This window comes from Bacillus rossius, chromosome 8 (assembly GCF_032445375.1).
Source record: "Bacillus rossius redtenbacheri isolate Brsri chromosome 8, Brsri_v3, whole genome shotgun sequence".
Classification (NCBI taxonomy): domain Eukaryota; kingdom Metazoa; phylum Arthropoda; class Insecta; order Phasmatodea; family Bacillidae; genus Bacillus; species Bacillus rossius.
In genome coordinates, this window is record NC_086336.1 from 47,883,886 (window position 1) to 47,910,450 (window position 26,565).

Below are 26,565 nucleotides of genomic sequence, written 5' to 3' on the forward strand. Positions count from 1 at the left end.
ATATTTTCACTAAATATAGTTAAGTACCGTCACGATTAAATCAGCCTTCAAATAAAAACGTTGGTTTGAAATTGGTCCATACGTTTGTGAGCTACAATATCACACACAGACATACTGACAAAGGCTTCAAACTTATAACACCACTCTCTTTTTTTTTTTTGCTCCGGGAATTAAAAATAACTTTACCTTTGTACTAAAGGTCTTCAATATTTTAAAAATTATTTCAAGTCTGAGCCGCCCAATCGGCTTAGCAATTCCAGTTGCCTGCTCAGCCGGCGAGGAAGGTCCAGCAGACATCCTTGCCCGGCTGGTAGGTACCACCTCTGAGATGTGCAACCGTCCCGCACTACTTTCACGGTGGACGGCCTACATGCGAGCGTTTGGAACACACCCATTATTATTGAAGGTCAGAGGATCGCTACGAGACACTCCCAACATTTCCCTCGACAGCATTTCCGACGACAGCGCCGCCGGCGACTTGCGCGATGCCGTCACAGCCGCCGTCCTAGGGCCGTCTCCAGGCCGCATCGCCTGCTCGTCTGTTCTGACTTGGTGGAAGTTAGTCGGGTCCTAGTTTGGGAGGACAGGGAGAGATGAGCATCGTTGAGGTCCAGCACTTTGGCTCTGTGCAGCGTCCTTGTCGAGTCTCTTTCGGCGTTTGGGAACGGGAGGAGGGTGGGAAAACCTGGAAATGAGCTAACTTTGATGTGCAGGGCAGGCCAGGGGTACAGCCGGGAGCCGTCACTACTGTCGGTGCGTTGGTATTGTGGAAGAGCTCAGGTTGCGTGAGTGACGTTGGTGCGGTGATAACCCGGAACCCGGTGGTGGTCCCTCTGTGGGGTTGGTGGGGTGGGGAAGTGAAATGCGGTGCCACCTCAATATCCACAGAGCCCTACCCCCTCCTTCCCTCCGGGTGTGATAACCCACTCCGGGTTCGTGTCGCCGTGCCACTTGATCCACCTTGGTGAGCTTCAACCCATTTGAGGTCGATGATGGGCGTTCCCCTGCCCATTGGTGGGGAGCTCGGCCGGCACTGTGGCGCAGTGAGCTCGCGGGACTCTTTGCAGCCTGACCTTGGGCAAGCGCCGCCCCGCTCCGCCTTACGCCTGGCTGCAGTGCTCGTCCGCATCCAGCTCGCGGTGTTCTGGCCACGCCGCGGCCGTCGAGGTGGCGGTTCCGCGGCGTTGTTGTTGTTGTTGTTGTTGTTGTTGTTGTTGTTGTTGTTGTTGTCATGGTGGCAGGTGGAGCTGGTGCTCGTCTCCACGGGGTCCTCCCCCGGTCAGGTTCTCACCCCCGTGTCTCCTGCGGAAAGCCTACGATTCACTCGTCCTTCTGGACGTACCCAAATACTCACGTTGGCAAGCCTTCTGTTCACAGACGAGAGAGAGAGAAAACCCGAAGTTCTCCGAAGTTCTTGCTCGCTTATTTTCCCTCCCGTTCTATCTCATTGTACAAACCGGTGTGGCATTAAATTTTGCGGTCGATTAGGATAGGTTAGCTACATTATAAATACTATAGAACATTGTGGAAGGTAGGTTATATTAGGTAAGTATAGCTACTTTAAAAATACTGTAAAATCATTTTATGGTTGCTTAGCAAATAACTTTTTAATATGTAGCTATCCAGGGCTAGGAAACCGTTTACATGACATCACAGTATCTTTACAATGAACCAAAAAAAAAAAAAAAGAAGATGCACGATCGGGTGATTGGCTCTCTCGTCTGTGAAAAGAAGGCTTGCCAACGTGAATATTCGGGTATGTCCAGAAGGATGAGTGAATCGTAGTCCTCCCGTCTCCTGCCCGCGGAGTCGCCGTGCTGACAGTCGCGGTCTTTTGCCGCTGATGATCACCTCCGACCCGACTGGGACACTTATGCGATCCCTGGTCGCAGTGTACGAGCAGATGTTTTTTTTCTGACGTGACAACTTCTAATAAATCGATGAACGCAGGCTGAACGCACGAAAAGGTGTCCCGTTACGCTGTGTCCCGTTACGCTCATTGTAAGCTTGCGCCGCATCTATCTTTCTTCCACTCGATTGGAACAACCATCGATTTGACTTTTTCGAGGCACAATAAAACTTGAAACACTCCCATTCGTTTCCTACTTTTCCTATCATCGTCCTATCCTTAACAGAATAACAATGATTGGAGGAAGTGAAATAACAAACATGTATAAACGTTATAGTTAAAATAATCTGTTCGTTAAAGTTATAAACATATTTGAATTAATGAGTGCAAATAAATGTAAATTTATCAATTAAATTGCAGATTTAATTTCACTCCTTCTTTGTATCCATACAAAATAGTGATAATTCAATAAAAATGATTCAATTTTATTCATAAATGTAAGCAATCATTTCATCAATGTTTTGTTAAGACGTCACGTTAAACTATCGTCTGTAAACCGACTTTACACATAACCATTTTTTTTTTTTTTTTTTTTTAGTGAGAGAGAGAATTCGTTGGGAGAGAAGTGGGCACTGGGTCAGGCGATGAAGGACTTTAACTCACGTGTGAATGCCACAGCACTGCCATGATCCGGATGCCCCAGTTTCGAACCGCTAGGAGCTGATGTGGTATCCTTGTTGCTCTTGAAATTCTCAACAAACTCAAGATAATAAATCGGGTTGGTCCATATTTCAACGCATAAAATTGTTTTTTTTCCCACACATCTCAATCACCTGTGGAAAAATTCTGTGTTAAATTAGGTCATAAAATAACAGGCGCATAGTTTTCCTTCAGTTATGATGTCTAAAACAGCCTTAGTATCTTTGACCACTGTTTTAGAGATGCGTGGTATTTAATAAGACTTTGCTTTAGTGTGAAATAAAATTATTTCACAATGTGCAGTCCTATATAATAACTATGAAGGTATGGGAGTCACATCAGCTTTTATATTTTTCCTAACTTTTATATATACTTCAGGTTGTAGCATGTGTGCTACAGCCTCTACCTTTGATAATGTTTATGTTGGTAGAAATGGTTAACTTATTTTATTAACCTTTTCGGATGCCCTGGTAATAAGAGTTATTTTGGATTTAAGTTTGTTATATTTTGTTTTTAAAAAGGAAATTGTAATTCTTGTTTAGTCTTATTATTTTTAATTTTAAGATTTTAAGTTATTAAATTGGTCTGGAACGTTCAAGGACACTACTGAATATTTTGGTAATCGCTGCGCTAGGCGGCGCGCGAGCAAAACAGCTGAGTGTGTGACGTCAGGGGTGACTGGCGAGCGGCAGTTGCCTGGTGGGCCCGGGTGGGCGCGGACGTGAGTTAAACGCGGGTTGGCCATGGTTATGGTTCCAAGTCGAAGTGACTTGCCGGTCGAACATCTGAATATGAGTGTTCCTTTTGAATATGAACGGGGTTCATATATATATATATATATATATATATATATATATATATATATATATAATTTAGAACGCGTTGGTACGATGAAACGCGAGTGGTTGGTGAGGCGTGTGTGAATGTCGCGAGGATTTTCCAAGGATGAATTATGTGCGCCAAACAAAACTCCAAGACGGTATGGCGAAGGATTCGTCATATCCGTACAATTACCCGCAGCTACGGTAACGTGTTATGGCAAGGGTTTGCCATTAAAAACACTCGTGAGCAAACGAGTGTATTTAGTGACCGGACATCTCGACGTCAAAAAAGCAAGTAAGTGCCAGCCGTGCCACTGCCCCGTTGACCCCTTTGACCCCTGGTGCGAAACTATAATCTGTGGATTTTTGAGATTTAAATTAACGGACTAATAACAATGAAACAGGGATTTTACGTTCAGCGTGTTCACCCAATGCCTGCCAGACGTGGAAGAAAAAAGGCGTCGACCGTTAGAAAATGACTTAACTGAGAAGGGCTTGTTAACCCATAATTTGTAATTTGCTAAATTTTTGATATTTTGATTTGGATGCTAATGTGTGTCAAATTTTTGCTAGATTTCGCATATTTTATGGTAAATTCTGTTTATTGGTATTTGCAGTAGTGCTACGCCCGGTGCGTATCTATATTTGTATTTGTATTAATATGTTCTTATATATTTTTAATGCCTTTTCGGTAGTTACATTTAATTTTTCGGAGCTCCGAAGTATATGATCCAAATTATACCTTTTTTGGGGATTTGTTAAAGTATTTTTTTTAGTATTTTTATATAGCAATTTTTTTATAAGTAGTAATAGGGTATGTATTTTATGATGTATGCGCTGATTTGTGATGAAACGATTTTATGGTATATATATATATATATATATATATATATATATATTGCCATATACTTTTTGCGTCTTTTTAACTTGCTGCCTCCTCTCACTGTTTGCAATCTTATTAGTATTTTTTGAGCCTGCCATTAGTTTGGGTTTTAATATTTTTTTGGGTTTACCTGCGCTCGCGGTATGGGGCAATATAGGAGTTTACTGTGTCTCGGGTTGCGGAAGTTGTTTGGTTTGGCCGGGGTTTAGGGCCAAACTTTACAAGGTCTAGAATTTAAAAATACCACTAATAAAAAAAACGAAAAAGTCTTAAATGTGAGGTACTTTTCAGATTATTTATAGTGTTTAAACAGATCAATTATCAAAAATTAGGTGCTAACACTTTGGTCAAGAAAATAAAATAACGGTTTTTCGGTAAAACGGGTAAATTAATAGCAATATCTTATGAAAAAATTAATAAATTTCATGAAATGTAGTATAAACCTTACTAGCAGTTATCCACAGTGCAATTACCTTTAATGTGAAATTTTTATCTTAAATGTTTTTAATGTACTTCTAAATGTGGTTCTTAATGTAATTCCTTTTTTTTTAATATGCTTGCAAAGGTGCTTCCTTTAGAGGTGGGTTGCAGAGTATCAATCTGCTACTTTCTAACTGATACACGGCTGTATCAAGTACTGCAAACGAGTACACTATTCAAGTATCAAGTACTTTAGTATCAGTCTAGAATTCACCTGGAACAACACCACGGCCAATGTGCGCAGAACCCGATCGCAGATGACGGTCACTTGGGTGGAGCTTGTGAAAGGGGAGGGAGCGGCACGACGAATAAGGGATAAAGAAGGGAAATAATGTAGGGGAGGGGGAAGCCTAAGATGTACATCAAGTTCTGTCCCTGCCCAAACACGCCCGAATATTCACCTTCGGCCAACCTCGGGTTTATTTATATATATTTATATTTCTCTGTTTATTTTAACTAGCTATACTAACGTAACTAACCATCCATGGTGTTCTAAAGTGTTTTAATTTAGCTAACCTAACCGACCACTTTTAATATTTGAATTCATTTTTCCTGCGCAAAAATAAAACAAATCCCAAGGTTGGCCGAAGGTGAATATTCGGGCGTGTTCGGGCAGGGACAGAGCTTGATGTACATCTTAGGCTTCTCATCAAAGTACGCTCAGTGCGCAGTGCGTGCTCCTGGCAAAGATTGAAGACTCCGATTACGAAAGGCGTGGAAAGTGAACACCGATACCTTTTTTCGACTACGAAGAATGTAGAATGAGAAAACTCATACCTTTTTACGACTACGAAGAATGTAGAATGAGAAAACTGATAAATTTTTACGAAGAACGTGGAAAGAGAAAACTGATACCTTTTTACGCTGGTGATGACGGCACGGAGTATGTGTAACCTGTAACAAGAATGCTGATACCTTGTTGCTTCCTGGGACCGCTATTGCTGTAGCTGATACAGTAGTATCAGCTACTTGTAACTAGTCCATTACTGTATCAGTAACTGGTTGGAACAGATACCAAAAATTGCTGTAACAACCCACCTCTAGCTTCCTTTATTAATGGGCATCCAAATGTGCTCCCATTTTGTCAATTGTGCTTCCATATTTGCATATCTTTCGTTGAGTGTGCATCTTCAAGTCTGTGGTCAGGACATGATTCTTCTCGTGGTTCGGAGACGCTTGTTCTTTACGCCTGAAAGTGAAAATTGTATTTTTTAAATGTTCTTCGAGTATCGACTTCGAAGGTATTTTGGTTCGGGATCACTTGAGCTACACGCCTGACATTTTAATTGACCTGTTTGAAAGGTATTCAAAATATAGAAAAATTATACCACTGAACAGACATGTCTGGCCACCGATTAGGCGTACCTTGCAACCAAATGGACGTGTTAGCTTGACCAACCGACTAGCGTGTCTGGCCAACCGACTGATGTGCTTGGCCACCAACACGATATGAATAGTTTACATCAATTCGTGGCTGGTCACATACTGGACGTCCCTGGCCACAGACTGGAGGTGTCTAGGCAACAGTAGGTGACAAGGCGCATCCAGTAGGTGGAAATTATCATCCAGTCAGTAGCGTTGCTCGAAGAAATTTCTTTATTTTAGTTAAATAATACTTATTCTATAAAAATATTGTGAAAAATCCTCAAAGAAGCTTAAATTCCTCATCTACCAGCCTCTAGTAAACACACCACATGATGACATATTGCCCGCCGTCTGAATTGTTTTTAACATAAAAAAAGCGACAACTTTAACTAAAATAAACTATTTGCATCGAGCTAGGATAGAACCAAGAACAGAAATCGATTTAATCAATCAGTAAATTAAAAGAATTTTTTTGATGATATTTGGAATTTTTCCTTAATTACTAGCTAAATGATTACCAGATTTCAATGTGGCGTTCCAGGCAGCCAATAAGATGAAGGACTCCACGATAATTAATACTGCTGCGCTCTAGGGGGTAAAATTTAAACTAATATGGCGGCAGGACCATTTAGCATATTACGCTATTATCCTTCATATAAAAAATGCTTTATTTTTTATGCATTATTAAATTTCGTTTTGGTTAAGGACTCGAGGGCCGTGCGATCGATGGTGTATATTTTCTAGAGGTCTGAGCTGTAATGTTCGAAATTATGTATTGGATAAACATGTAGAGACACTCCAAGGTTGGCTTAGCAGCTGTGCGGTCAATGGTGCTAAGCTAAAAAGCTGAAGGTCGTGGGTTCGTAACCATCACTCCGAAATATTTTTAACTGCATTAAAAATTTTAAGGAACTGTCATAAGGACTATCATAAACCTATTTTTGCAAAAGGAGTAACAAATAACTTAAAACAACTAAAATATGACATCCCGCGACGGTGGAGTACCTAACATGTGACACTAGTCTACTTGTGCAGGATCGCGGATGAAAAAGACGAATGTTACCGAAGATTGTCAACTAGGTCCAGATCAGAAGCAACGAGCGACGGAAACGCCTGGACAAAGCCGAATCATCACAATTGGCAAACCGCCACCGGAAGCCACCACAAAGCCGTAGTCCCATAGGAATAACATTGCACCAGACTTCTCCTTTTTTATGCTATTATCGTGTACCAGCCGAAGGATTTGCTTTAAAATGAGCTAACGTGTTTGCTTGCAGAAGTTTATTTTGGTCAAATCCATTCGTGAATTCTCCTACTTTTATTCAAATTTTCGTTTTCTAAGTTATTTTACTTCCACTGATATATTCACTGCGCGTGTTTTTTTTTTTTTGTTTTTTGTGTTTTTTTGTAATATTTTGAACCGCCAAAACCATTATTTATGGATCAATATCATTTTAAAAAGAATAGTTTTTAAAATAGTCATTGAGAGCACGAATATATACGTAGATATTCAGAAAATAAATTTTGCATTACTTTTTACAATAGCGATATTCATAAATAACAACAATTTATAGAGCATATACATGAGGTATTTTATCCACTTAAGGTTTGTGACGGTGTGGTTGGAAACAATAAAAAACTCAAACATTCATGGACACTGCCTTTATTTCATAAACACAGGAGGTCTTCCTTCAGCTTCCATGACACGCGGACCCCCTTCCCTAGTTCCTGATGGCGATGCCGGTGGTGCTGCCGATCCAGGTGAGGTAGCTGGTGACCCGGGCGTAGGCGGCGGGCCAGCCCACCTCGCAGCCCAGGGCCAGGCCGAAGGACACGACGCCCACCTGGGTCTTGGCGTGGTCGGTGTCCGTGACCACCAGGGGACCGCCGCTGTCGCCCTTTTGGGGAACACCGCCATTCTCAACGACAAGCACTGAGGCGACAACCAAAAATACTTTGAAATGCACTGATGTTTTTTTTTTTAGATTTCGTTCTTTCGCAGGCACGTAGCCAAAGTGGGTGGGTAAACCTTATAAATCGACATGAATACACAATAATTAATTCAACAGTGTACAACACCATGTTATTATTAAGTGAAATTGTACGTTGAGTTTGCTGGTCTTGTGCTCGCACAACACCATAAGTTGGTATTGCCACAAATGAAGGCAACTAGTTTAGTATACATTCGTAAAATGAGTAGTATATAAAAATTAGCATTTTATAGAATACTAGCCGTTGTACCTAACATGTCTTTTCGTCGCAAAGCTTTATGATACACCTACCTCCGTGTATGAAAATAAATTAATTTTCCAGAATTCTAACCATATAATGAATAGTAGGGAAAAGATTAAGTATAGTCGATTTGTCTATATATTTGGGACGCTTAGTTGGTGTTAGGGGACGCATATTTGGTGTTGGGGAGACGCCTAGTTGGTATTGGGAGACGTGTAGTTGGTGTTAGGGGATGCCTAGTTGGTGTTGGGGGACGCCTAGTTGGTATTGGGAGACGTTTAGTTGGTGTTACGGGACGCCTAGGTGTTGGGAGACGTTTAGTTGGTGTTAGGGAACTCCTAGTTGGTTGTTGGTGGGACAGGGTTTACCTGGCAGGTCCCGATGCCTCCCTTCCCGGAAGTGCAGATGTGGTTGGCGTCTATGGCGCCCAGGAAGCGGACGTTGCACCTCGAGTTGGCGAGCACCGGCTGCGTCATGTAGCGGAGCTCGGGGCTGATGGACTGCGCAGCTGCGAGACGAGAACAAGAATACTGCAGCTCTTTTACACGCAAGTGTGGTGCTCTCTGTGGCATCACCACGCACCTGAAGTGCCAGGCGATGCCCGGGCTTTAAGCGGAGTGATTAAGCTTCATTTTATGTAGTGACTAATAAAACTTAAAATATAATCAGATAAATTCCAATTCAATTAATTCTAATTGGCGATGAGGATAATTTTTTTCCTAAACATTTTATGTAGGCAGAACACTCTCAAACTGCTCATTATACATAACCCTCCTCGTGGGTACGCCAATGCATTATAAAGCATTGGTGAAGAAAGCATAAACAATGAATTAGCCAAATTTTCATCAAGAACTACCGAAATTATGGTTAAAGGGTGATGAGGAAGTAGAACGAAGGTGTTATTCCAAAATTTCACGTAAAACAGTGACCATCCTCTTGTTTCGATGGCCTATTGTGCAAAATTGCATCAAAATTTCAGTTAAGCTGTAACTTTGTATAGCCTAAGAAACAAATTAATAAACTGGAACTCTTATATATAAATACTAGCTGAAGTACTTGGCGTTGCCCAGGTTAAAGCACCCTCGGGAGCTTATTTTCGGAAAACTACGTTCTCAGTTGATGGCTAAGTAATATATGAAACATACCTACCGAGTTTCAAGTCTGTTTGACATATACTTTAAAAACGGGAAAATTATGATCTTTAACGCACTCACCAAATTTTAACGGAGAAGAAGAATGCATCAACAGTGAAACAGCCATCGCCAGGTAGATTGTTGACCAAACACGGGAAATTCAATATTTAACGCCTCCGTAACCCCTACTTCTGATATTTGTGAAATACTGTCTTAGCGGATGTCTACTTATCAAAAGGATTATACGTGCCAAATTTCAAGTCTGTAGGTCTCATAGTACCGGAGAATTCGTGATGAGTGTGTCAGTCAGTGAATGTTCGGGCCTCATCACCCCGTCAACATCATCATCATGATCATCATCATCATTAACCCTTTCGAATGTTCCTGAGCTTCCAAACATCCATCTTCCGCCAACATTCCCAATGAAGTCATTGATAACATATTAGATGTGTTTAGTAAGCGTTTTAACGTGACTATTTTATGCATGTTATAATGAATGCTAATGTGGACATAATCCATGCGTCTCGTCAGCTGAGTTAAACTGTGATATTGCGATATTGCCACACATCATTTTGTAATTATTATAATGTGTAGGTTATTTAACATTTTTCAGTGGTTGTAAACAATCAAAATATAATCAAAAAGGCTGTTAAATACTGGCATAGGGCTTTAGGTCACTTGTGATATGTGTATTATAGGGAAAGTGCATTTATAAATTTATATACAGATTAGTGTTTATAATATTATATAAATTATATATTTATAAATGTAAAAAAATCATTAAAATTAAAAAAAAACATTTAATATTATATTTATGTATATATAGTGATATGACGTCCATGACACTTACAGTCAGCGTTTCTTCCCCAGCCACTAGCTGTTGCCTCGACATTGACGAAGGTCTTAGACGCCTCAGATTTTGCTGGAAGCCTGATTGGTTGGATGTATGCTGCAATGCAAAAGAAAAAAAAAGAGGGCGCGCTGATGAAACTCGTCCAAAAAATACTTACTAATTAAGTTTTTCTCTTTTTTTGACAGGTGACTTGCAGGCCCCCCACATCATTCTGTGGGCCCCGTTGCTTGAAGTCATGATGACCCCCCCCCCCTTTTTTTTTGTTCTAACAGAGATAAAAAAAATGTTTTTTTCCTTTTATGTACATTGTTTTAGTTTTTTTTTAACCTTATCACAATTATTTTTAAAACACATTAAAACTAGTTTTAAGTCAGTGTTTCGATTGTCAACGTAAATTTATTTTAAATAATGGCAAATAAATGAGTGTAAGTGCTCTACACTGTCAACATGGTGTCACGTCAATTGGTGGTGTTTTTGTTACTCACAGTTTTAGATTCAGACACGTTCTGTACGCACAGCATATTTCGAATAATATTACTCTGGTGTAATATTTCATCGGTAACTAAATTTAGGCCTGTTACTGTTTAATTGTTTTCTATGATTTATTTAAAATTGTCTACTTTTTTTTTTGTTTTAAGTTTTTTTTTCTTTCCTTCGCAGGCCCCTTAGACCCATGGGCCCCGTTGCCATAGCAACGGTAGCACCGGCCATGTGGGGGCCCTGGTGACTTGTAATGAGTAGGGCCATAAAAATTTCGCGAAAAAGATCCCGATAGTAGCTGGAAGTTAAAACACTGTAGCATCGTCTGTGTTTCGCGATTGGGTGAGTTACTTTGAGGTGGCATGTAGATTGTTACAACAACGAATCACACTAATTCAGAGCGGAAGCAAACTCGTCCTTAGTATGGTTCGTGCAAACAAGGACACGACTTCTCTCGCAGACGGCCGCCAAATCACAAGGAAGAAACCGCTGGTGCGGGTGTATACCTCGTTGCAGTCTGGTAGGCGTTCAGAATTTTTTTTTTTTTTTTTTTTTTCGCGAAAATTTCCTGCCCCCTATAGTTACTTTCAACGAAGTCGCGACTCACTGTTGTAGGCGATCTTCCTGGGCAGTTTGATGACGGCCACGTCGTTCTTCAGGTTGGCCCTGCTCCACTGCGGGTGGATGTGGACGGTCGAGGTGGTGAGCCTGACCTGGGACGCCTCCGTGGTCTGCACGTTGTGGGCGCCCAGGATCACCGTCACGGCGCCCACCAGTCTGCCGGCAGGAGCGTCCATCATTGACCGTCCGCTCGCAAGTGTACAGCTCAGGTTGAGAAACCGAGTCCTCCGTGACATAGACACCGAAACTTTGCACGGACGCATTCCCCAAATACGTTCCGTGTACCATCGCATTGCATCGATACGATAAGAACTGAAAAGTATTTATCCCTTTTTTTTTTTAGCAAAATCCACGTCGTTAATCCATATGAATTTGGTATCATTAAATAAATAGATTTTTTATTAATATGTTAAAGATATTTATAATTAAAATCGCTTATTATTTAATCATTTTTTATTTAAGTCATATTGTTATTATTGAATATTTGTTTGATTGCTTTTTTTTTTTTGTTTGAGTATCGCGCAAAAACTACTGGACCGATTTTGATTCAACTTTTTTTTTGTTTTTTAAAAAGCTTATGATTGAAAATTTGTATACATTTTATCACGCTACGATGACTGGAGCTGGAGATAAAACAAAACAAAAAAATAATATTTTTCTCCAACCAAGTGCAACCAATAAAAGAAGAGCTTCCTTTTCTATCAACACCCGCTTCTGTCAATACTGCGATATACCATAGAGTAAATATTATTTATTTATTCTATTTAAAAATATTACACGAGTTATGATAATTTTTATATTACATTATGTGATAATTAAAGAAAAAAATCGCTGCACGATTATACGCACTGTGACACACACTAGTATATGTATGTATATGTTTATCTGTTGCTTTCACAAATAATCTGGTAATTTCCTAGAATAAGTGCATATCTGAAAATATGAAAAAATTCGAAAATGCTATTTTTGTGTACCTATCCACTACTTGTCCCTTTAAGTATTCTAAATGTAGCTAACCAAATGACCTAACCAACCAATTACATAAATTTACAGTATTTTTAATGTATCTAAGCTAACCTAACCAACTCTACACAATTCATGCATAACTTGTCATTACAGAAGACCATATGAATATCGCTTCAGAAACGTTCGTTTTACTTCCCAAAAAAAAAGTGAGGAAACGAACAGTTTAATTTTTTTTATGAATTATGGATTGTTTACCGGGATGGAATTCGGGAAAAATCATGATCGACTTTGAAGACGCCTGCGTTTCTTCGCTTGTTTCAAACTTCCCGCCTAGCACCGTAAAAGGGTGCAATTTCCACTTCAATAAGTGTTTATGGCGCAAGGTTCAAGACATGGTAGTCTATTGGTGCAGGACTACAAGAATGACGGAGCAGTAATATTTCACGTACCTATGTGCAACGCTCTGGCAATGATACCCCGCGAGGACATTGAAGATGGAAGACTACTAACCCATAGTACGGTGCAAGGAAAAGAGAAACTAACAACGTTCTTTGACTATTTTTGGCACCCAATGGCTGAAAATTCCCAACATTCCCAACGATATATGACAATGTGGAGAATTAAAGCACCGAAGGGTGAAACAATAAGCTCAAGAACAGAGTTCATCTTAACCCTCTTGACACAAATTACTACACACTCTTGACGGCACTGCAGCAGGAAGCGGGATACACCGGTCATAACCGTGACACGTGACAGGGCTACTCTCGTGTTGGAAGGATCCCAGAGAAAGCGGCTGTACATGGAACTGGACAAGCAGATTGCCAAAGTTTTGCACACAAACAGAACAAGTAGGACTAAGGATCCCTCCGAGCGTTTAAAGAGTCTGGCCTAAATTTAAAAAAAAAATGGAATGAAATGTCAACTGCAGTTACTACATAAGTAAATACAAGTGTGAAAAATATGTTTAAGCAGACAGCAAAAACATAAAAATGTTGCCGAAGAAGAACATCTCCTGCTTATAAACTGAGACTAATAACTAACTTTTGTTTTACATGCATTGGAATAGTCAAACGGTAATCACAGTTTATGCAAATACAAGTATAATAAAAAGGTTTAAGCAAAAAAAATTTGTCTAAAACACATACATTTAAAACAACAAAAATTAATTTGTGGTTGAGCATTTGTAGTTAAAAAGCGTTTCAAATAGAGATATTAATTTTTTTCTGATCTTTACATTTCAATACAAATTTCATGTAGAAACAATGACGTTAATTGTATTTCGAAATTTGAAAGATTACTTTTTTTTTTTGTGATACGAATTAATTTTTGGTTAATACGTGCCCGATCTCGTGATTTGAGAAATTTCGCGACATGAGAAATTAACTTCCATTTCAGTGTTATTCGGTGTATTTGACATGGTTTTCGGGTGTTATTCAGGTTCTGTCGCAATTCGTCCACGTAATCTCGTCCAGTAGCGGATCCAAAAGGGGGGGGGGGCTAAGGGGCTCAAGCCCCCTCCAAAAAGCATCTGGGTCCACTATTGTTTTAGTGTTTGCCTTGATAAAGCCTAGCCTCAGCTGGGTCAAGCCCCCTCCTAAAACCAAAGTCCTGGATCCGCCACCGTGATCTCGTCCCTGGTTGGTGCGGTCGTAAGGCGAAGAAGCTCGGCGGGAGGCAGGGACGTCGGAACAGGGGGGGGCAGCAGAGGCGAGTCGCCCCCGTGCTGTTATGCATGGGGGGGGGGGGCAAGAGTAGCATCTCGCCCCCCTCCTTTTCCCAAAATAAATGTTTGGTCCTAGTAGTATTTTTTTCTCAACCAGTAGTTACAAAAGTTGCGTTGGTGATCACACTGATTAGAAAATCATATCTATTGAAATTAAATTCCAATACCGAAGCTAAGGGGTAGCTCACATGGGTTAGAAAATATTTGTCACCCACTACCAACGATATTTTAATCCATATTTAATACATACTACATTATCAGATTCTTGGAATGGTATATTTAATATTTTGGTTCGGAAACTCATTAAATAGCACAATTTTTCATCTAAAATTCCAAATTTTTCCGGGGGAGGGCCCCCGGACCCCCCGCTCTAGGACTGAGGTAAGTGTGATACATCTTTTCGCCCCCCCCCCCCCCCCCGCTCAAAAACGTTCCGACGTCCCTGGCCGGGGGGGGGGGGGGCGGGGAGGGACGAGCACTCACTCGTCGACGCAGTGCGCGGCGGTCAGGATCCACTCGGGGCTGATGATGGACCCCCCGCAGAAGGAGTGGCCCCCGTGCACGGGCAGCAGGAGCCCGGCCTGGTAGGGGAACTGGTGCAGCGCCGCCGCCTGGCCGCCCACGATGCGCGCCTCCAAGGACTCGTCGTCTGGCGAGCAACCGAGCCCACGAGGGCACATTGCAACAGATCACACGCACAAACCAGACGTCGCCGAAACAACACTAGTCCGACTCGGGGGACGCACCACAACGCCCAAATACCACAACGCCGAACGTACAATAACGCCAAAAACCATAACGCCGAACGCCAAATTGACTACAACGCCGACAGCTGGAAAACTGCTGCGTACCACGACGCCGAATTACCACAACGCCGAAATACATTAACGCCGAAAAATGTCATTGCAGGTAAGGTTAGGTTAGGTTAGGTTAGGCTAGGTTAGGCTAGGTTAGGCTAGCCTAGGTTAGGTTATGTTGTGGTACATTTTTCGGCGTTGTGGTAATTCGGCGTTGTGGTACACAGCATTTTTTCTGGCTGTCGGCGTTGCGGTCAATTTGGCATTCGGCGTTATGGTATTCGGCGTTATCGTACGTTCGGCGTTGTGGTATTTCGGCGTTGTGGTAACGACCCGTCCGACTCCAACTAGTGGAAGCTAAGAAGAGAGCGAAAGAAGGCAAAGAGACCATTCACTTCTAAAAAAAAAAAAGTGTCTAAATACATGTCGAACCATAAACTACGTGGAAATTGCATTGTAAATTGTGACTTTTGTGGAAAATTCAATACGATTTCTTCCTTAAGTATGAAATATCGAATTTTATGCACACGGTATTTTTATATGTAACAAATTTAAACTTTATTTTTAGTAATCTTAGATATGCTTGTTTGAGAATTGACAGCAGCTTGAAACATAATCAAGGCTTCGGGGGATAAATAATGTAGTCTATTCTGTTACAGAAATAACGTGACATTTAAACAATCTGTTAATCGTTTATGATTGTATTTATTATCATCCATATAATATCAAATTATATCTAACTTTCCTTATGTTGGCGTTGTTTAACAGTATCTATGATATAACATCTGAAAGATTGTTTATGCTTTACAAATTTTTCCATGAAACTGCAGTTAATTTATTCATGAGTGATGTTCATTTAAACATTTTAGATTTAAATCACTCACCGTGCAACTCGGAAGCCGTGAAGTTCCCAGGGTAGATATTGTTCATGGTTACTTTACTCCAGTCTGTTTCCACCTGTTGTAAGCATGAACACATTAATGTTTTCTATATAATTTTATGTAAATACGTTCATGATAATGGTTTTATTACCGATCACAAGTGAGCTATATTCACTTAAGGGTATAAAAATATTATAGAGATGTACTTAAATAGTAGAGCATGTTTGTAAAAGTTACCATTAATGAAAAAATTAATTATTTAGTGTGTCCTGAAATTTATATTGAAATTATAATTTTTGTTAATTATAATCTATGACGTACTTTAATTTCAGTAGTGAGGAAATAGCAGTTTATGATTGGTCCGTCAGACTTCCTGTTATGTAATTTTGTAGGTCTGCGTAAGATTATTAATAATATATTCAAAAGTATTGAACCATTTTCTCGGTTAGTTGACTCTCCTCTTATCAAGGATGTTAAGTAGAAACGAATTTAAGTTGAAACAGTCGTTACATCACAAGTGTTGCTAATTTTTTGTGGTGCTATACGTGAACCTGGCTACGCTGTTATTATTTTTGTAAATGGAACAGAAATATACCGCTAAATTATATGCAATATGTACAAATATATTGCTATGTTTAATTCAACTGAATGACACATAAAATATTTAACTGATTGATAACATGCTATTGCATAAGTTAAGTTATTTTGTTATATACTTCTACTATTTCACCAATAATGCTACCACCCAAAAATTTGTTTCGGTTAAATAACCGGGAATAAAATCAAAAACAAATCATTTTATGTTTTATATGCAAACTATTGGTGTTTGAGGTTTATTATTTTGAAAACAATTAAAATTAACTATATGGTAGATGCTTTGAAGTATCTAACCTAACATAATCCATAATCTACAATATACCTGTTGACTACCAGTAAAAAAAAATAAACAGCCTATATGAACAGGCTAAAAATAACTGATTCAATATTTTCTAAGGAAATACAGAATATTACATGAACTCAATAAAAAGGAACAAAGAGTAATTTGAATTTTAACTAAATTATGTATGCTCAATATGAAAAACTTTCATGATTCTTACTAGCCATTACATAACATTGCTACAAAACTAGTTAATAACTTAAGAACTCACAATCACATTTTTCTCTTTGCCAAGTCACAACCGGAAGATAGCATTTCAAAACATGTACAATTACAACTACAAAAAATATATTCACGGAATAGCCGCAAATATTACCACAGGATATGCTCATGGTACGCTTAAATTATAGCCTAACTTTACTCAGCTATGTGCTGATTTAATAAATAAGCAAGATGGTGCAGTGGTAAAATACTGTGCTCGTATTTCAAAGAAACACGGTTTCAAATCCGGTCCGAACATCCTGGTATCGGTTTTTCCACAGTTTTTCAAAATAACATCAGGCTCTTTCGTATTATTAACCATGGTTGATTCCTTTCCCAATAACACCCGGTCTAGGTCATTTTGTGTGCGACAATCTTAAAAGACCTAGCATTCAAAGGGGCGTTAAGGGGCAGAGATATTAATAGAAAGACGCCACATTGGTTTCAGCAGTTTCCATTCCATCAAAATTTTGGTCGTTGAATATAAAACATTGTTGCCTTATTTCAAAGACCAGAACAATGTGTCTACTGGCAGTATTATTACAGTTGTAACCATTCCCGAGAATGAATTAAATATTTATTTATTTACTAGTACTGCTTCCTCTGCGGCAGTCCACAGGAGTACAATCTCGCACAGTTCATTATTATACATGCCGCGTTTCAATTGAAAAAAAATAAAACAATGAAACAGCTGTTGCCATGAAGATGAAGACGGCTTCACTAATGCAATTGGGAAATTTCGTCAAAAAGAATCCGAATTCTGCTTTAAAGGGTGATTTTCTTAAAATCTCACGTAGACAATGAAATTTTTCGTGTCTCGAAGGTCAGGCGTGGAAGATTTCTTCTCGATCTGATTAAAAGTGTATAATTGTATGCGAAACAAACAAACAAACGGAAACTCTTCTTCGTACATATAAGAATATTTATTTATTTATTTGTAATATGCCTACCAACAACCTTTTTGTAGTAGACAGTCACCTTCAGATACAATACCATTAAATTTTGTGCATTGCTTTAAATAAAAGAAAATTTCGGAAATGAATTGACTTGGGAATTGTATGTGGCTTAAAAATTGTTGAAACCAAGATGGCTCCTTTCGCTTCTCCCCCTTAAGCCCAAATACGTGTTAAAAAAATGAAGATATATATAATAATGCAATTTCCACTCACCGGGGCAGCCACGGCACTCGCCACAAGGGCCAGCAGGATGATGGCGTTCATGGTGTCTGTCGTTCCCAGCAGTCACCTGAATAAACATGCCCCGCTTCGACGAGATGGGCCTTTTTATACCTGATCCTCCGCAACACAATGTTATCTATTTTTTCGAAAGTGGCAAAAAAAAATAATTACAAAGATTGGGGGCAACAACCGAATAAGTAACAGTTTATACTCGGACAAATGTCTTATGTATAAAAAGTTTTTTTTTGACGTAACAACGTCTAATAAATCGATGTACGCCGGCTGCACGCACGAAAAAGTGTCCCGTTACGCACATTGTTCCGTTACGCTGTGTCCCGTTACGCTCATTGTTCCGTTACGCTGTGTCCCGTTACGCTCATTGTTCCATTACGCTGTGTTCCGTTACGCTGTCGGCGAGTGCAGTAATAATAGGTTACGTTACAATTGACTAATTGGTATGGTGATTCATATAATTGATGATAGATATTTGATTACATTTTATTTATATGAAAACTTGTACATAATTATATTTAAACTTTAAAGCTAAACGCCAGTTTTTAAAATTAATTACAAGTAATCTACACGGGAACTTTTTCGTCGACTGTTTATAAAGTGAAGTGAAAAGTTAATGTGGTTTTCATTGCTTATTAAAACAACAATTTCGGCAATAAAGGTTAATTATTCTTGCATTTTAAAAATCTGATTACTAGTATAATTTCAAGTATTTATTCTTTTATTATAAAAATAAAAATGATTCAATTTTATTCATAAAAGTATGCAATCATTTCATCAATGTTTTGTTATGACGTTGTCACGTTCAACTATCGTCCGTAAACCGACTTAACAGACAACCAATTTTTTTTATCCATTAGTACACTCGTGCCGCGTTCGTATGTATCCTTTGTCGAGTCGGTTTTTCTAACGAACATAAGGGTTTATGAGTCGTGGTTGGAACGGAGATCGTGGCAGATGATTCGTTTGCTGCGACCATCAAAGCGCGGAGTGGTTCAGAGGAGTAACTTACACAAAACACTGATGTTTATTGAACAAAATATTTGATGCAGTAGGTACACATTGAGATTTATTTCATATATAAAATTGTAGGTTTGAACGGAAAAGGGTGTCGTGATGGAGAGAAGTACTGAATAATCTATAAAAAAAATTGGTTGTCTGTAAAGTCGGTTTACGGACGATAGTTTAACGTGACAACGTCATAAGAAAACATTGATGAAATGATTTCATACTTTTATGTATTCAATTGAATCATTTCTATTGAATTAGCACTATTTTGTATGGATACAAAGGAGTGAAATTAAATCTACAAATTAATTGATGAATTTACTTTTATTTGCACTCATTAATTCAAATATGTTTATTACTTTAGGAACGAACTGGAGTGTTTCAAGTTTAATGTGCCTCGAAAAAGTCAAATCGATAGTTGTTTCAATCGAGTGGAAGAGAGATAGATGTGGCGCAAGCGTACAATGAGCGTAACGGGACAAAGCGTAACGGGAAATGAGCGTATCGGGACAATGAGTCATCCTTTTTCGTGAGTGCAGCTGGCGTTCATCGATTTATTAGACGTTGTCACGTCAGAAAGATATTTCGGTTATCGGCTTCCCATCGAAAGGAGAAAATAAAATAAAATGACCGCAAGAGACAGGAAAAGGGGAATTTGTATATTTTTAATCTCTTTTATAGAATGTGTTTTACTGTTGCAAGTTAGTCAAAAACGTACACACTTATTTTAAACACCATCACTATCATCAACATCATACGATCAGCAACCAAAACGCAAGATAATTCCCGTGGAGCGAGACGTAACATGCGGTCAGCTTGAATGATGCCGTCTGTTGTTCGGCTTTTGTTTCAATTTCTCAATTTAGTTAAATGTGACAACAACGCAGTGAAGGTTTACGTTGTGAACATTGTATCATTAAATCAATGGTTAATAGCAGAAAGTAGATATCAACGAAATGTCCCATAGCAAAGATTTCGTTTCTTCAGAATGGTAGCTTTTAATTTAGTTTATTAAGTCGGTAGCAAACTACAGACTCCAGCGTTGAGGAGTTATAAAACCTCCAAACATAATGCAATGACCTGTAGTAAAAGAAATGTGTTTATAGTATTATATGAATGCTTATGGAAATACTTTTTTTTTAATTAATATCAAAGTTTAATCAGTCTTGGATTGTCTTAAAAACCCAGCAAGCAAGAATATTTAAATTACTAGACGAAGAAAAATAAATCTTACGTGTAAAGTTGCATGATTAAATGAGGACAATAGTTTACTACCACCAAAAATTAGAATTTTATTAGATTTAAATTGAAACATATCCAGGCATAATGAAATCTGCCCTTATAGTACAAAAGAAAGAAAATGTATCAGTTTAAACTTTCATGTGTACCTAATACTGCAGAAAACCTGCATTAAAACCACCAATTTATATTTTTAGCCAAGTGTTGCTATGTAATGTCATGAATGGATTTCGCATAAAAATCATGTATAAATTTGTTCATATATATTGTATAGTATTTTATTATTTTAAAAATTCTTTGTATTCCTATATATATATATATATATATATATATATATATATATACATATATTTATAGTGATCAATGTTTAAGGAACTATTCCTCTTTAAAAATATTAGAAAAGATCGCAAACCAAAAATATCATTTAGTTGTACATAGGTAGTTTTATTATCAAGGAGTGTGCTTTGACTGTGGTATGATTTGATCCGTCTCGGACCTTGTAGATAACGTGGAATTCGCGACCGCATAGCAACAATAAATAAGTTATTGTAAAGGCTGTGTTCAATTGCGCAAATATAATCTGTTAACAATAGGCGACTTCAATCGTCCTCTTCTAGAACAGAATGCCGAGAACAATGGATGTATCTGACATCAGTCTTGAGTGATTGTTCGCCTGAGCACAGTTATGTGGCGGTACTGATACTGAATGAGTTAAGCGCCAATTAAGTTTGTAGCTGCCTTCAACATGAACGTGTGCTTGCAAAGGCTGGTCAAAACTTCCCTCGGTTTCTTTACAAGCGACATCGAGGTGACAGCTCCTACCGGAGGCACCGACTAATAAAATGAGCCGACTTCTGCAGCCAATAATAATCTGGGTTCTTCGATGCCGAAGTGACTAGGACTGAACTGATCTCCGTGGCTATCCCTCGCTGGTAAGGTGACTATGAAAAGTGCGTGTCATTTTCAATGGCCAACAAATTTTTAACACAAAAGGATAAAACCCAGTGCGAAATGGTACGAATCCATTGGGTTTAGCTACACGATCACCAAACTGTTTATTTTTTAATGAATCCCAGAATACATCATTTCCTCCCCCCCCCCCAAGAAAAAGTAACACATTGTCCAACCACAAGTACTCAGAAAGGGGCCAACAGACGTTCAGTATAATTGTGGAATATAATTGATCGTGTATAGTTAGTATTGAACGGTTGTGCTAAATCAAACAGATTTGAAATATATTGCGCAATTGGGAAAATACTGTGTCATGTGTTGGTAACATTGTGTAATATCCTGTTACTCCCGTCAGTTGCTATCAACAAATAGCAGAGGACATGTCGTGATAGCAGACAAAACGGCGGATAAAAGGTTTATTTTCGAATTTATCGAAGTGTACCATGGACATCTGGCTCTATGAGACGTAAAGAGCAAATTGTTTACTTTTCTCTGTCTATAAACCACTGTTTATCCTATTTCCTTCCTTACGTTCCTGCTTCTTCATCTTTTTTTTTTTTTTTTGACACTTTCGCCGGCTGCGTTCAAAATGCAGCAAAGTTCAGTGTCACTTAATATGTTCACCACACTCAATACCAGCATGGACTGACAATATATTGTCACGCACAACCCGATTATATTTCACCGTCTAGGGGCGTCCCTCAATATTTTGCACAATAATATTGCACCTCTATGGGCCCCTTAGGGCCAATAAGTTCCTGCCTTCATCGATTAAGACGAGTTGGGCAAGAAATAGGCTATCTCTCGCAGAAAAATCAGTTCCTTTGCGCACTGTGTGACTGTTCGCAGCGATCTACTGTGAACGCCATTCTTTAATGTATATATTTGTATTCCAGTAGAAATCATATAACTTTAATAGTACTGTGGTCATGTTTGCGATTCATTTTGGCTGCGTTTCTGAACTCAAACTCTGACAGGCATTTTAAAAAATAATAATAGCAGCAAACGTTGTCTCATTGGGGATAAAAACCATCCTTACTAAACACTTGGGGGTTCTCTTTAACCAAAATCTAGTACTACTATTTGCCTACATTTCTATGAAGTAAGTGAGCCTCGTCGTTTTGTTTACTTTCGTTGAAAACCCTTCAACAATTTCTACGGTTCGCATCATCCAACTGCAAATTTGTGGTATTTCATATATACTGTGAACAGGATTTCTTGTATTTTAAAGACCAAACGTATTTTTTTATTTTTTTATACTGTATGACACTTATTCCAGTGGTTAATTGCTATGAAGAAAGGTGAATCTATTTTTCAAAACTCAAATGAATCTTGCCCTTCCAATGGCAATCATTTCAAAGTCAGGCACAACTACAATTACTATATTGGAAAGTCAAGATTTAAGTAGTATTAAAATTCGTAAAACACTCAAAAAATTAAGTGTTTAGGTTTGTTTCAGACTTTTTCTGATACTTTTAAGATTTTTAATAACAAAAAATGTTAAGTTATAAATTTATTCTTTATTATTTTTCTCCCATTTCATTTAACTTTATTAATTTATTGATTTGATTAGCTATTTTTTATTTTAAGTGTATGTATAGCCTATGTATAGTTTATGTTCAATATTTTATGTTCTCTTTTAATAGTTCTAAGAGTTTTTGCAACTTTTGCCATTTTTAAAGGCTAACAGAGGTTTTTTTTGTATATATAAGATCCTACTCCATGACGTTTCTAACAGTGGTCATTTTTTTATGAACAACGCTGAATCTATTTCTAAAGGCCCACATTAATACTTATTTCCAAGGGAAATTATTTCAAAGACGTGCATGGCTGCGTGGATGCTTAGGGGTCTTTATGACCCAATCTAACTTGTTTATTTTTAACTCCTTTATCAGTTTCTGAATTTTTGACAGGTTGTTGACAGTTGGACGTTCCTGAGAAATTGAGGCCATAGGAGACGGATACTTGCAATGCACACAATGCAAGAAAATGATCCTGCGGCCAAAGAACCAATCCCTGCATTCGCCTGGAGTGATTTCGCGATAAACCAATGAAAAACTTAAGTCAGAATTGACGGGCAGGGACTGGAACCTCGGGTACGTACGAATGCAATTACGAACTTTTCTGCCAAGCCGCTCGGTTTGGTCAGGACTGGCGCAACCAGGTTTGCCACCCTATAAAAAAGTCACATGTGCCAACCCTCCCATAACTAAAGTGACCGCCTTGGCGAATTAAACTTACCGGACACTTTAGATAATAAAAAGAAATAAAACAGATTCATATCCCCTTTTTCGATAAAAAAAAAATCCAACTAATATCTTCGAAATTAAAACACTGTGGCGAAGAAATACTTTTTTTTTTAAATGATTTGTAAGGCGATGATGTGGATGATGATGTAGCAAATTTGAGTACAACAAAATGTCTTCCATGGATACCTTTATTCAATTAGAGCCAGCTTTCGCTTAATTATGTATAAAACCATTTTCAATGCTCTGAAAAATAAGATAAAAAATAAAAATCAATGAGTGAAATAAAATTTAAATATAAAATGTTTACAGAAATAAATGTCTAACTGTATTTTTTTTTAATAACATTTGGAAATTTTTTTCCCTTCCCGTTTGGCCGCCCCTGATAACTCGCCTGCCCCGCCTAATGGGTTCGCCGACCGTGAGATGGATGGCAGTCGTGTTTCGCTCCGTGCGCTTCACAGTAAAGGATCCAGAGCGATGCATCAGGGGCAAGTGCCCACCCAGAAACATCAGTCGTTTCTAATCTAAGTGCCACGGTGCAGAAGGCACAACTACAAGTCAAACAACATATACAACCAAAGCTTTTCAGGTACAGTGTACTCCGCAATAATCTGTGTGTACTGTTGCTTTATGTGCAACATCTCAGCTCTCGGTATACGGCATTCCGTAAAAGTGATACCGTGAATACGACGGAAGTCGCATGGAACGGAAATGTGTAATCACGGTTGCTGCCATCTGTGGCGGATGGTGCGAACCACAGTTCGCAAAGCCAAAGGGTAACTTTTTAGAATCAACTGTCTAGTGAATTTTAACAAGATTGACATTATTTTAATAAAAATTCCTTGTCGAAAATCCAAAGCCGGGGTTTGGTACTTTTCCAAGTCTTTCCCTCTTTTGTTGGAGCCGTTTCATTGTTTAGTTTAATTTTTCGGTCTGCTAATCAAATGATTCAACAGTCGACATAGCTGCTCCTACAGCGAATTCTAGTGGTGGGTGCGTAAACTGCGTGTGATTCGCGTCAATAAATGTAGTCGGAAACACAATTCGCTTGTATTTATCACGCTAGGCATTATTTTAAAATAATTATAAATAAATTTATATTTCAGAATTTCGTATTACAAGTGTGTTTGCGAAATTCGAACACGTGAATTTGGCTCGTTACCTAAGTTCGAATGTTACACGCTCTGGTGAGCACTGAAATACTCGCTCACGTTTTTTTTTTTTTTTTTTTTTACAAAGGAACCAATCCCTGCATTCGCCTGGAGTGATTTCGCGATAAACCAATGAAAAACTTAAGTCAGAATTGACGGGCAGGGACTGGAACCCCGGGTACGTACGAATGCAATTACGAAAACTTTTCTGCCAAGCCGCTCGGTTTGGTCAGGACTGGCGCAACCAGGTTTACCACCATATAAAAAAGTCACATTTGCCAACCCTCCCATAACTAAAGTGACCACCTTAGCGAATTAAACTTACAGGACACTGTAGATAATAAAAAGAAAGAAAACAAATTCATATCCCCTTTTTCGATAAAAAAAAAAATCCAAATAAATATCTTCGAAATTAAAACACTGTGGCGAAGAAAGACTTTTTTTTTCAAATGATTTGTAAGGCGATGATGTGGATGATAATGATGTAACAAATTTGAGTACAACAAAATGTCTTCCATGGATACCTTTATTCAAGGAGAGCCAGCTTTCGCTTAGTTATTGTGTTGTTGAAACTGAAACCCAGTTAACAGTCCGACGTTGAAGTACAGCAACCACACTGGTATCATAAAAAGCAGGTTATGGGGTGAGTAACGTAAAATTTAAATTAACTTATATTACTTCAACCAGACCTCCAGTAGATAATTGTCCTATCCCAGGCGAACCTCAGTATATGCCACTGATAGGGTGCGGTCCGTTCACGGGCGGAACTCGCGCAACGTCATGAGCAACGACCTCCCCGCGCAGTCGCAGTTGCTGCAAGCGAGACGCGGTGCGTGAACAGAACTGCTCAGTCCTGTGAGAAGACGAGACACGGAGACGGAAAGACCGAGCAAAACAGCTTAAACCTCAGGTATTAACAACTGCGAGGGCTAGTCGTTACGTCACTCAGAAAAAAAAAAGCAAGTGTATGTACTCTTACCAAAGATTCATTTGGAAACCATCTGCCAAGAAATAGTTCCTAATACTACGAGAAAGTTATTGTAACGTTGTACAACACATGCCTGTGATAAGTTTTGCATATATGAAATACGTTTTTCGACATAATACTGAGTATGTCGTACGAAAATTGGCGCATTTATTTTATATTTTCAACTGATTTATCATTTAAGCAGAATTGTTGAAAACGATGGAAAAGATATTCGAATATTCAACAATTTGACTTTATTTCGTCTCACTGTGCAAGCTATTCAGAGGAAAGCTTACTGATAACTTTAACTATCGGAGGTACTGGGCCAACACAACCCCAGTTATTACTGCAAACACTTTTTAGTAGTGATACAGGTTTTATGTAAGTTAAATGTACAAATTTACGAATATCTGTAAGTTTACGTGTTGCATTTACATTTACATGTCTTCCGTCCGTTGAGACATCTGATTCCTTCGAAGATACTAAACATGGCTGACCTTCCTCAGTTCTCTAAATAGTATTTTATAGAGTTTATTCAATTGTAAAAAAATTGTCTTTATTTTGTAGCAAGTTAAAAGTAAAGATTATAGTGACAGGAATAAGAAAGGACAGGCGTACGAATTGTCGAGAAATACAATAAGGTAGATCGCATGGCAAACACCTTCCAGTAATCCTTACGCAGAATCCTGTAGATAACTTCACATGTTTCAGGTATTGTTATACTTGGAGATTGTTTAGACATAATTGCCGTATTATCCAAGTCCTTGTAGCTTTTGCCAGTTTCAGGAAACCTTAATGTTTCAGTCAGCCTTTAATAGGCATAATTCTACTTTCTCCAGACGTTGAATTAGGACAAATATGGTAAACTGGTAAGAAATACGCGAGAAAA

At 38.7% G+C, this 26,565-nt stretch overlaps 1 protein-coding gene across 1 annotated transcript in view; it reads right to left on the bottom strand.

Annotated features, from left to right (window-relative positions):
• The window catches only part of LOC134535368 (transmembrane protease serine 9-like), a 38,449-nt gene extending 20,275 nt beyond the window's left edge, over window positions 1–18,174 (bottom strand). The window contains exons 1-7 of the mRNA XM_063374440.1: window positions 18,091–18,174; window positions 15,787–15,859; window positions 14,589–14,754; window positions 11,403–11,572; window positions 10,313–10,411; window positions 8,698–8,837; window positions 7,820–7,995 (exon numbers count right to left, since the gene is read on the bottom strand). Of these exons, the coding sequence (XP_063230510.1) occupies window positions 7,820–7,995; window positions 8,698–8,837; window positions 10,313–10,411; window positions 11,403–11,572; window positions 14,589–14,754; window positions 15,787–15,859; window positions 18,091–18,141 (875 nt within the window). The 5' untranslated portion in view covers window positions 18,142–18,174. The remainder of the gene's footprint in view (window positions 1–7,819; window positions 7,996–8,697; window positions 8,838–10,312; window positions 10,412–11,402; window positions 11,573–14,588; window positions 14,755–15,786; window positions 15,860–18,090) is intronic.
• Between the last annotated feature and the right edge of the window lie 8,391 nt (window positions 18,175–26,565).